At 43.0% G+C, this 12,953-nt stretch overlaps 1 protein-coding gene across 4 annotated transcripts in view; it reads right to left on the bottom strand.

The window, feature by feature from the left end:
• Positions 1-12,953, bottom strand: part of TRIQK (triple QxxK/R motif containing) — an 89,153-nt gene that overhangs the window by 57,204 nt on the left and 18,996 nt on the right. For all 4 annotated transcript variants that reach the window (XM_075125056.1, XM_048841211.2, XM_075125057.1 and 1 more), the window contains exon 2: positions 10,478-10,558. In XM_075125056.1, the coding sequence (XP_074981157.1) occupies positions 10,478-10,538 (61 nt within the window). In that variant the 5' untranslated portion in view covers positions 10,539-10,558. The remainder of the gene's footprint in view (positions 1-10,477; positions 10,559-12,953) is intronic.

Raw genomic sequence — 12,953 nt, 5'->3', positions numbered from 1 at the left:
TTAAGAGACTGTGGGGCTCTAGAATACAAACCTAACTTTAGCTCTGCCAACTCTGTCCTGTAAAGGTGTGTATGAAAAGAGGCAGGGCTTTGAAGGAATCCTGCTGTTTTACTTATGAGCTAAAAATTGTGTGTGGAATGAGGCAAGGGTTCATTGATTGCACATACTGTGCTATAGAGGGTATTTCACCGCTATCTAGCTAACAGTAGCATGATCAAACTTCTTTCTCTCTCTTTACTTTTCTTTATAAAAATAATAGGAAATTCCATATCTATCTATATATTCAAGGGACATTAAAGTTGCAAATACAAGCACTCAAAAGTCAGGAAATGACAGTTAAAAGTTGCACAGTCTTAACTCTGCTCCTCAAGTCTGTATTATAACACAGATTTTCATTACATGATAATATTCAATTTATTGTGCCAAAGCCCTGGCCCCATTCAGTAAACACATTAGACAGTGGAGACAGCAGAGTTATGTAGTGAACTGAAAGTCTTGAGCACCCTTGCTCATACACTACACAGCTGCATGGTGCATCATAAATAAGACGGATGTAATTCATTGAAGAAGTTGTATGGTGCATAGTGAACGAGGCAAGGGGCCAACAGAAGATGACGAATGCTCTTGTGCATTCCAAAAATCAGTGTTCAGAAATATCAGGTTTTGTACATGCTGGTTAAGAAAATATAGCATATACCAAAATGCAGAAATATTTTGGAAGCTTATCTTTTTTCCCCTCCCTTTTTTTGCTCTGTCCTTTGACTAGAGAGGGATATAACAGAACTATCCCATACAAAGGAAATTTCCCCATTTCATTAGAGAGCTCAGTTCAGAGTAACAGTGTTTGACTGAAATTGAAAATGTTCCAATAACCTTGCTCAGAAAGTACTAACATAACCCAGTTGTGAAACCTTTGGTATTCGCTACAAATTACCATTCGCAAACTGCATCCTATTTGGTTATTAAAATAGGTGCCTATCTATGCTCCCTTACAGCTTATGACTTACAAAACTGTTCTCTCTGCTGTCCTGTTTAAGTACTTAATATGCGCCAAATTTTCATCTGTCACCATTAAACGTATGATGTCAGGAATACCTGGGTCACATCCTATTGCTAGCAACAGGACATGCTGTAACAGTGAACAGCAGAGAGGCTAGCAGCAAACAGCAGAGAGGCTAACAGAGGGAGTTTGTCTGGGATCTGCCTGAGAGGAGGTACACTAAGGGCTGCATTACGGAGGCTGTGTTGGTGAGTATCTGAGTGTCTGTTATGGGGACAGTTTGACAGTGTGCTTGATTGGTTGTTTGAAAAGTGTGAATTGGGAGTGCTTTGTTCCAGGTGAGCCTTGAGTGGGCCTGACTGTTATAAAAAGCCAGTCAGCTGCGAACCAGCTGAGCAGCGAACAGCAGAGGCTAACAGAGGGAGTTTGCCTGGAGAGAGCCCACTGAGGCTTACATCTTGCCGGCTTCTCTGAGTAGTTACTACAACTCCTGAGGAAGCTCATAGAAGGAAGGTAATATGGATGGGGAGTGTTCAGCTGTTGTGACCTGTACTGGACGTGCCATGTTTGTCTTTCTTCAACAGGACAGAAGCGACTTTGTCTGTACAAAGTGCAAGCTGGTTTCCATATTGGCCGAGAAGGTTCAAGGTCTGGAGCAACAGGTATCGACCCTGCGTTGCATAAGAGAAACTGAAGATTTCCTGGACAGACATCAGGATATGCTCCTACGGACACAATGTTCTGAAGATTCAGACCAGGCTGCACTGTGGGGATAGGAGGACGGTGAAGAAATTTGGCAGCATGCGACCTCCAGAAGAAGAAAGGGGAGCGTCCATGTACCAGCAACGCAGATACAGGTAAGTAACCGTTTTCATGTTCTCTTCACAGGTACTAATGCAGAGAGTGGACTAGATGATACATCTGAGGGAAGGGAACAGAAGGAGACTCCGCCAATTGGAAGGCATGATATGCACTGTCCTAGGATTGGGGGTTCCATGACCAAGAGACGGAGGCAGGTGGTGGTGGTCAGGGACTCTCTCCTCAGGGGGACTGAGTCATCTATCTGCCGCCCCAACCGGGAAAACCGAGAAGTCTGCTGCTTGCCAGGAGCAAAGATTAACGATGTGACGGAGAGACTGCCGAGACTCATCAAGCCCTCAGATCGCTACCCCTTCCTGCTTCTCCACGTGGGCACCAATGATACTGCCAAGAATGACCTTGAGCAGATCACTGTAGACTACGTGGCTCTGGGAAGAAAGATAAAGGAGTTTGAGGTACAAGTGGTGTTTTCGTCCATCCACCCTGTGGAAGGAAAAGGCCCGGGTAGAGATTGTCGAATTGTGGAAGTCAACGAATGGCTATGCAGGTGGTGTCGGAGACAAGGCTTTGGATTCTTTGACCATGGGATAGTGTTCCAAGGAGGAGGAGTGCTAGGCAGAGACGGGCTCCACCTAACGAAGAGAGGGAAGAGCATCTTCGCAAGCAGGCTGGCTAACCTAGTGAGGAGGGCTTTAAACTAGGTTCACTGGGGGAAGGAGACCAAAGCCCTGAGGTAAGTGGGAAAGTGGGATACCGGGAGGAAGCACGAGCAGAAGCGTGCGAGAGGGCTCCTGCCTCAATTGAGAGAGAGGGACGATCATCGAGTTATCTCAAGTGCCTATACACAAATGCAAGAGGCCTGGGAAACAAGCAGGGAGAACTGGAAGTCCTGGCACAGTCAAAGAATTATGATGTGATTGGAATAACAGAGACTTGGTGGGATAATTCACATGACTGGAGTACTGTCATGGATGGATATAAACCGTTCAGGAAGGACAGTGCTAAAGGAGTTGGCGGATGTGATTGCAGAGCCATTGACCATTATCTCTGAAAACTCATGGCGATCGGAGGAAGTCCCGGATGACTGGAAAAAGGCTAATGTAGTGCCCATCTGAAGAATCTCATGCACCGCTATAGACTAGGGACCGGATGGCTAGGCAGCAGTTCTGCGGAAAAGGACCTACGATTTACAGTGGACAAGAAGCTGGATATGAGTCAATAGTGTGCCCTTGTTGCCAAGAAGGCCAATGGCATTTTGGGATGTATAAGTAGGGGCAGTGCCAGCAGATCGAGGGACGTGATCGTTCCCCTCTATTCGACATTGGTGAGGCCTCATCTGGAGTACTGTGTCCAGTTTTGGGCCCCACACTACAAGAAGGATGTGGAAAAATTGGAAAATGTCCAGCGGAGGGCAACAAAAATGATTAGGGGACTGGAACACATGACTTATGAGGAGAAGCTGAGGGAACTGGGATTGTTTAATTTGCGGAAGAGAAGAATGAGGGGGGATTTGATAGCTGCTTTCAACTACCTGAAAGGGGTTCCAAAAAGGATGGATCTAGACTCTTCTCAGTGATAGCAGATGACAGAATGAGGAGTAATGGTCTCACGTTGCAGTGGGGGAGGTTTAGGTTGGATATTAGGAAAAACTTTTTCACTAGGAGGGTTGGTGAAACACTGGAATGCGTTACCTAGGGAGGTGGTGGAATCTCCTTCCTTAGAAGTTTTTAAGGTCAGGCCTGACAAAGCCCTGGCTGGGATGATTTAGTTGGGGATTGGTCCTGCTTTGAGCAGGGGGTTGGACTAGATGACCTCCTGAGGTCCCTTCCAACCCTGATATTCTATGATTCTATGAACAACTGAGACCAAGTTAAATGGGAAATTCCAGTCTAAAATGTACAACTAGGGATATCCCAAGAGGACACATATTGTACCTGTCAGCTGGTCTATGAATGTTACATTTCTATAAATATAGTAGCAACAATAAATCGGAATTTATCCAGCAGTTTAAAAAAATATATAAAACAATGCTAAAAGTGATCCTTTGAACAATAAGCACCTTTCTGGTTCTTTAATCTCTGTTACTTTAATAGTTTTACTATTTTGTGCTGAAAGCATAAAGGTTGAGTGACAAAGGTTAACAGTTAGCACAGGAATTTGTCTTTTTTCCCTCCCAGTCTCTCAGCATGAATTTCCTATTCACTTCAGCAAAAGGAAACAGCCTGTTGAATTCATGATTATGTTCTTCAATTATTTTGAAATCCATACTTGGCTTTGGTGCAAATATCCAACTATGAAACAAAATTGTTCTGCTTTCTCAAGTACAACTACAGTGAGGTAATTTCTTGAAAGCCTTCTAAATATATTTTATTGATATAAGTCTCTCCAAAAGCTGCTTCCCTCGATAGAATTTTCTCCTCATGGATCAGTCCTCGGAGTGGAGCCATATGCCATACCTTGGTTTTGTGGGTAAGGTATTGACTCCCATCACTTCTGCATTCCTGTGTGAAGACTCGTCACTGATGTGACATCAATGGCGTAAAAGGAGGTGCAGATATCTCTTGTGCTAGTACACTGCTGCTTTGTCCTCTCAAATAATGGAAGTGCATTGTATCTTCTATTTTAGGACCGTTTGCGCCCACAGAAATGGCCTCAGGACTTGACCCACAATATTTAGATCTATTTGTGTCCTGTCCATTTGCAGTCACTTTATACTGTTACAATTTTGTATTAGTACTGGTTGCATTTCCGAAATTAATTCTCCAACTCCAGTATGAAAAAGACATCAGTGAATACAGCTTTCTATTACTAACATGGCATCAAAAACAATCAACAAAACCTGAATCAACATAATTAGGCTTTTAAGTATCTGAACGTAATTCATCCTCACTCTTAATCCTTATGTGTAAGGCCTGATTCTTTCAATTACACTAGTGCACATCTGTAGAAACACCACTGAAACCAATGGAATTACATGAGCATCAAACTAGCATGAGAGCAAAATCAGGCCTCTCAGATAAATTCTTTCCAGTAGTCAGCTCAAGTTCTCCTAGTCCTATGAAGCATACCCACTCTTACTGAAAATTACCTGAGCTTACCTAGGAAAAGCAGAGGTGCTTAATATGGTATGCCATAAAATTCTCCTTAATTTCTCTCCATTCTTCCCCCGCCCCAGTGGCAGAGTTAAGGCCAGGGAAGATAAATGTCTTTTCTCCTTTATTATTTTTTGCTACAGCCAAGATCAGTCTCTCTCCAGGTAGAGTACTAAAATAGTACCTTCCAAGTTGTTCCTTTCATCCTGATTCCTCATAGGAATTCAATAGCTTTTCTCTATCCACTCAGCAGGTCATATTTGGTATTCCCATTAAGCCATTTCGGCAGTACCTTTCCATAAAGTATATGCTATGGGGTCTGTAGTTTCCCATCCTGCCTTCCAAGATAACTTGAACTCATACATTGCAGACAAAAGTCTGATTTTCTAGTAACTCTACTCACCATTCCCATATGTTACTGTTTTTAATAATAGCTTGGTTTGCTGATAAAGTATCTTAAGGGTTGTACCTTCAGTTCTATTAGATTTGAAATTTATTCAACCTTGCTAGCTTTTCCCCCCTGTGGCATTCATTCCAGCATTAAGTGTTTCTATCAACTCCAGGGAGGGCAAAAATTATAGTAGTTCATTCTTTTTAGAAAAGGATTTCTTCTGATATTATCCTGCTCATCTGTTCACTCTTCTTCTCAATGAGGAGGTACTCAACACAGCTTTGGCACCATGCCTGCACATGATGAAAAAGGCTGTGGGCTAAAAGAACCCCATTCTGGTCTGGTAGTGTGTGTTAGACATATGCAGCAAAATACTATTGCCTGGGGATAGCATAAAATACTTCTGAAAAGTGCTGATTTAAATGATCATACTTGCTGTTTTTACTTTCACCCCACAAAGAGAGCTGACCTTATCTACAAGTACTCGTGGCCCAAAGGACAGGTGAGTCTCAGGGTATATCTACACAGGGATAAAAGACCAGAGATGCAGCCACAGCTGGCCCAGATCAGCTGACTTGTGCTTGTGGGGCTCAGGCTATGGGGATAAAAATGGATTCCAGCACGAGCCCAAACGTCTACACAGAGCCCCATGAGCCCGAGTCATGTGACCTAGGCCAGTTGCGGGTTTTTTATCCCAATGCAGACATACCCTCAGTGAGTATGAAAAAGTGGGAATCTACCTTGGTGTTGCTTACACATTCTTCCTTCAATATGTCTGTTATGCCAAATTTGAACTTCTTTTAGGGTTACTTAGATTCTCTTTGACTCATATTTACAAATTCAGAGGTGTTGCCTAAATTAGAATTCCTCCACACTAACAGACACCTGTAGAGCTACTAACATGTGGTCTACCAATGCTCAAGGGAGTCTATGTAAGCATAATTTACCTGCTGAGAAGCTAGAAGAATGTGTAAATCAAATTAGCCCCCACAATACTTTAATTTACATAATCTTCCAGCTCCTCCATGTATAAATCACACCAACTCCCTTAGACATAGGTAGTGTATGTGTGCAAAACTCTGAAGGAATCTGACTATGAGGGGATTAACTTACACATCGCTTCTTCAGCTTCAGTGAATCTGCCTCATTGTCTCACCAACATGCCAAAACCCTGATTGAAAGTCCCATGCCCCCTGGTGAGACAGTTTGGCTGCTCATGCCAGTTTATAATCTGGCTTCTCTGACTCAACTGCCAACAAGTAATGGTGTTTTTCAACACCTCTCCGCTGGGAAATGAATGCACAAACCTCACTTCATAATGCTCAGGGTGGACTGATTTAAATCAATGCAATTTAAATAGCAGATTTTAATCATGATTTAAATCAAGAAGCAGGAAACCTTGATTTAAATCTACTTTAATTGTGTTTTGAATTTTTGCTTTTTCATTATTTTCCTAAGCCTTAACTGTGCTGGATCCATAAGAAAAAAAGTTTAATAAATCAATTTTTAATGCAAACCTGTCTAATAAACATAGAAAGTATTATCTGTAGTTGAACTAATTGTTTATGGTCACCTTGTCCTTCCAGATTTTAGAACTACAAGAACTCATTCTTTCACACCTAGCTTTTATTCATAGATTGGAAAAGTAAAACAAGCTTCCCTGCTTTTTCAACTCCCAAGTGGTTTCTTAATTTTGAATTAACTGGTCATTGAACTGAACTAGCTGAAATGAAGAAAACACACACACTGCACCTGCTAAACAGGCTACTGCTATCAAAAGCTGGTTTTGCACTTCAACAAACTCTGCTCTAAGGTACTTAACCAGTAATTTCCAACAGTTCAGTGTTTACTCCTGTGGGAATTCTACACCACTGCATAAGCGCAGAATTTAATGTCCCCCGCAGATTTTACTCTTTCCCCACAGACCCCAGGCAGCGGTCTCGAGCGGGCACATCTTGTTTGGGTGTCGGGAGCACCTGGCGAAGACATAAATCACCATCTGAGGGGGTGGAGTGTGACTAGGTAAGGGCAGGGATGGGGATGCCCCGGCCAGCGGCTCCTATCATGTGTCGGGCTCCAGCTGCTAGTTCTGGCTGGGCTGGTCTGCAGGACTTCCTCTTCCCCTGCACAGGCTAGGGCTGGGTCAGATCCACCCCCAGGAACCTCCCCTGGCTGCAAGAAGCTCTACACCCCCACAACCAGACCTCCCACCCATGAGGCCCACCCCCTGCATCCAGACTCCTTGCACCCAGACTCCCCCACCAAAGTCCCCCACCTCTGTACCTGGACCACCCCTCCGAGCCCCCTGCACCCACACCCCCTGTGATGCTCTGTACCTCTGGGGAACCCCCAGCACACCCATGTTCATCCTTGTAAAATGACTGTGTGGAATCTAATGCAAAGTTTGTCATGTCGGGTGTCTTCGGAAGGCTCATGATGCAGTTATGAGGCTGAAAATGTATCCTTATGGCTTAAAATAAGCCCAAGCAAAAACTCTCCAAGAGCAGAGAGGTAGTTCACACCTCATCAGGGCAGGTATGGGACAAACCTAGCCCAGCCTCACAGGAACAAAGGACACTGGCCTAGACAGCAACAAAAGGATCTGTTGGACTCTCGAGTGAGTCACCCCCCTTCCTTTGGCCAGTTTGGGACTGCGATGAGGTAATGCTCACCTGAATCTGAAGGGGGAGTCGGGGGGCAAAGCTAAGAGGGAAGAAAGAACATGATAAAAGGGAGAGACATTTGCCATGCTCTTCCGCTTTCTTCCACCTATATCTACAGTCACCACACCAAGCAACTGAAGCGCTGATCGAAGGGGAGAGCCTGGCTAAAGAGCAACCAGCCAGCCTGTGGTGAGAAGCATCTAAGTTTGAAAGAGCACTGAAGTGTTAAGATCTGCTTAGAATGTGTTTTGCTTTTATTTCATTTGACCAAATCTGACTTATGCTTTGACTTATAATCACTTAAAATCTATCTTTCATAGTTAATAAATGTGCTTGTTTATTCTTCCTGAAACACTGCATTTGGTTTGAAGCGTTTCAGAGGCTCCCATAGGGATAACAAGCCTGGTACATATCAATTTGTTAAATTGACAAACTCATATAAGCTTGCAGCATCCAACGGGCATAACTGGACACTGCAAGACAGAGGTTCCTAGGGTTGTGTCTGGGACCGGAGATATTGGCTAGTGTCTGGGAACAGAGATATTGGCTATTGGGGGTTCTCACAGCTGAGCAGGGTAAAGCTAACTCCCAGAGTCAAGGATTGGCGTGACCAAGCAGATCACTGGTCAGGATAACACCAGAGGGGAACGTCACATCCCCCACCCCAGTGAGCCCCAATATTTTTATATGATCACATACAATCTTTCCTGCAGATTTAAATGGCAGCTGTGGTTGCTCAGCAACTGCAAAATAAGGCCATTTACTTAAATGACTAACTATGGATAAAATGTACTTAACGTTAGGCAACCACTTTTGAAAATGTGGGTCTGTCTCTTATTATATAATATTTCAGAAGTAGAGAATTTTTAAGAGTGGGTACAAATGGTAAGCACCTAAATTCATATTTAGGGAACCAGTTATATGGGGGGGAGGTGTAATCTGCATATTTTCTACCTCTACATAGGAAATGAGTCATAACAAAAGAAAGTTAAGGGAAAATATTATATTTACTGTTTTTATTTTAAAGTGTTCAGTAATTATTGACTGAATTTGGTAATATCATATAAAGTCTTACACCACCCAATATATATTAAAAAATAGCTCTGGACCACCACATTTAACTTTAAATTTGCCAGGCATATATATTCATATAGAGATGGAATAAGACAAAGCTTCACCTGTTAAGGAGTATCATCTAACTATTTCTTTTTAATATTTTACTGACATCTGCAAGCATAAAATATGTCTGTGATGTGTTTGGGCCCTTAGGGGCGTCATCTGATGTGGTGGGATGCCACTGAGTCACCCATTCTGCCAACCTGGGTTCCCTTAACCTGGCCTTGCTGGGTTAGGCTCACAAGCCTCTTCCAGCTGACCACACAGGCAGGACCACACCCAGCTGCACAGAGAGACAGAGATCAGCTCTGGAAAGATTCAGCCTTAGGGGCTTGCCCCAACACTCTGATGCCCACTCCTTTTAAGGGGTACATACCCAAAGTTTTATGAAATTTGCCCCCTCCCTCAATGTGGACGGAGATATGCACAACTTCTTGCCTCCCCCGCCCCCCCACAGTTAGAAATTACATAAACTGGGTTATATTATAAAGAATAAATAAGTTTAACTATAAAAGGTGAATTTTAAGTGAATATAAGATATAAACAGACAGAACAAAGCAGATTACTGACCAAATAAAGCAAAATAGGCAAGCTAAGCTCAATATATTAAAAAAACAGGTTACCAAATGTAAATTCTCACTCTAAATGTTATTTTAGGCAGGTTGCAAAGTTTCTGTGGTTCAGAGTTCAGAGTTATATTCCTTTTCAGACTGGATTCCCCCTCCACGCCTTCACTTCAGGTGGCTTTAGCAGTCTTTCTTCTTGGGCAGACAGACCATGGAGACGAGACACCCTTAAATAGGATTTACATATGGTGGGAATCCTTTGTTTCCCAAACTTGACCCCCTCTTTCCCTTCCAGTGGAAAGTTACAAGAAGTCCTAGGTAATGTTTAGTATCAGGTGACAAGACCACCTGACTCTGTAGTATCACAGCGTCCAGGAGTCAGCGGCAGTATGGAGTGTCTGCAAGAAGGCCAAGCCTTTTTATAGTCCATTGTCCTCGTTGATGGGTCATCAACTCTGGCTGGCTTTTCTACGGTTGTACCTGAAGTGCTAGCAGTGGGCATCAACCAACATGGCATAGTTGAAATACAGATACATAGTCAATATTCCTAATTTCAGATACAGACATACAAATTGGATAATCACATCCATTAAATTATAGCCTTTCCAATGATATCTTACAAAACCATCTTGCATAAAGTACATCTCAGTTATGTCATATTCATATCACAAGCATATTTTCATAAAGAATATGGAGTGAAACATCACAATGTTGTTTTCTTTTAAAATCATGCATTTTTTCTTCTGTCTAAAGTCTTTGCTGAATGAGCTGGCCCTTAACACTGTACACAGGATGCATCCCAAAAGGAGACATTAATCTGTATTTCTTACCTATTTGTTTCCTGTATTGCTCAACAGGAGTTCTTGTGGCAGAGGCATCCTTTCTACCCATCCTTTTTGAGTCCAAAACCACTAAGTAAGGAAGGGGGGGAAAAAATCACATATTTTAAAATAATGAATTATCTAAACAAACCAATGAATTTTATGCATATCACAGAAAGTCTTTAATGAGTAAAATAGTTATCTAAATTCCATACAAAAGGAATAAACCTATACATGGTAGAAATGGTTACTAACCCTTCTGTACCTGTTTTTTTTTGAGATGTGTTGCACACGTCCACTCTGCTTTATGTGTATGTGTACCCCACCCCAATGCACAGTTGTCAGAATTTTCCCCTTAGCAGTACCCATTGGGGCAGCACGATCACCCTCTGCTGCTTCATGCAGGCATAAAGCGCGGAGCCACCACTGACCCCCCTCAGCTTCTTCCTATCAGAAAGACTCCAATGGAGAGGGGAAGAAGGGCAGGTCGTGGAATGGACATGTGCTACACATCTTGAAGAACAATAGTTATGGAAAAGTTAGTAATCATTTCTTCTTCTTCAAGTGATATCACAGATGACTCAAAAGCAATCCAATCTGGTGGTGGCTCAGAGCCTATTTGAACAGAGACTGCAGGACAACTTGTCCAAACTTAGCAATGTCTCTAGACTATCAAGACATAGCACAGTGAGAGGCAAACATATGCCATGATGACCAGGTTGTCACTTTGCAAATGTCTAATATGGGAACATGGGCCAGACAGGCCGCAGAAGCTATTTGGGATCTAGTCAACTGACCCAAAACTCTATCCAGAAGCTTCACATTCACCATCTGGTAACATACATAGATATCCAAAATGTGATCCTTTGGGTAGATACAGGACAGACCTTCATTCTGTCCACACATGCTGTGAACAGTTGTGTCGAAGATCCAAAAGGTTTAGTCCATTCTAGATTTAAAAAAAACTAAAGCTTTTCTAATATTTAGAGTATGAAGCCTCTCCTCACCTTTATAATCATGAGGCTTTGGAAAGAAGGTTGGTAAGAAGACTGCTTGGTTAATCTGAAAACTAGAAACCACCCTGAGAAGAAACCTTGGGTGGAGACGAATGCAAACTTTGTCTATATAGAAAATTGTATATGGAGGACCTAATACCAATGCCCTCAATTCCCCCGGCTGACATAATAGCCACTAAAAATGCCACCTTTATAGAAAGGTGCAACAGGGAGCAGGTCGCTAGAGGTTCAAAGGGGGTGACCCATCAGTTTTTCTAAGACTAGATTCAAGCTCCGTGGGGGAACAGGATTTTGCACCTGTGAAAACAGTCTATCCAGGCCGTTTAAAAATCTTACAGACATAAGGCTGAAAAAAGAGAATGGTTTTCAACAAGTGGGTGGAAGGTTAAGATAGCCACTAAATGCACTCTGATTGAACTAATCGCCAATGTTTAGTGTTTTAGGAACAGAAGATTGTTTCTGTTCAGCACATACAGGACTAAGACCAGGGAAGTTCTCTTCACTCTGACCCAGACAGAGAACTTCTTCCATTTAGCCAAATAAGTACTCCTAGTTGATGGTTTTCTACTATTTAGCAGCACTTCCTGAACAACCCTAGAACATGACTTTTCTGCAGACATTAGCCACAAAGCCTCCGAGTCATCAGGAGAAGGGTCTGCAGATTGGGATGGAGGAGGTGACCCTGACTCTGTGAAATCAAGTTCATGTATAGTAGGAATGACAATGGGGGACTGATAGGTTTACTAGCTCCAAAAACCAGTGCTGACAGGGCCATCCCTCAGCATAAGATGAGCCTTGTTCTGCTTAACTTTGCACAGAACTTTGGGCAGGAGAGGAATGGGAAGAAAAGCATACAGGAGCTCATCTGACCATGGCAGTAGAACACATCAGTCAACAAACCTGGACTGTAGCCCACTGTGGAGCAAAACTGGTGTCTTTTGGTGTCTTTTGTTGCAAACTGATCCACTTGGGGAGTTCCCCAGAGCTGGAAAATGGACCTTGCTACATCTGAGTGAAGAGGCCACTTGCAGTGGTTGATGAACAGCCTGCTTAGGCAATCTGCCAATGTACTGTGGATCCCTGGAAGGTAAGCTGCTTTCAGGATTATGAAATTGGCAGTGCAGAAGGCCCACAGTAGAACTGCTAAAATGACACAGCAGTGAAGACCAGGCTCCTCTTGGTTTTGTTTTTTTTTATAAAACATGGCCACTGTATCATTGGTCATAACCAACAAACCCCTTCCTTTGATTTGTGGAAGAAATGCCATGCAAGCTAACCAGATAGCTTGCAACTCCCTGACATTTATATGCAGACTGAGATCTTGGGAAGACCAGAGATCTTGTGACTGTAGCAGACCCAAATGAGTCCCACCCCTCCTCAACTAGTAAGCTGGTCCGAGGCATCCATGACTAAGATGAGAGATTGTTGAGGCCAGGCAAAGGGAACTCCCTTGAAAACGTTAGCAAGAC

The sequence above is a fragment of the Caretta caretta genome, chromosome 2 (assembly GCF_965140235.1).
Source record: "Caretta caretta isolate rCarCar2 chromosome 2, rCarCar1.hap1, whole genome shotgun sequence".
NCBI classification, from domain to species: Eukaryota; Metazoa; Chordata; order Testudines; family Cheloniidae; genus Caretta; species Caretta caretta.
The sequence above is the reverse complement of the archived record's forward strand: the minus strand, read 5'-3'. Positions and strand labels throughout refer to the sequence as shown.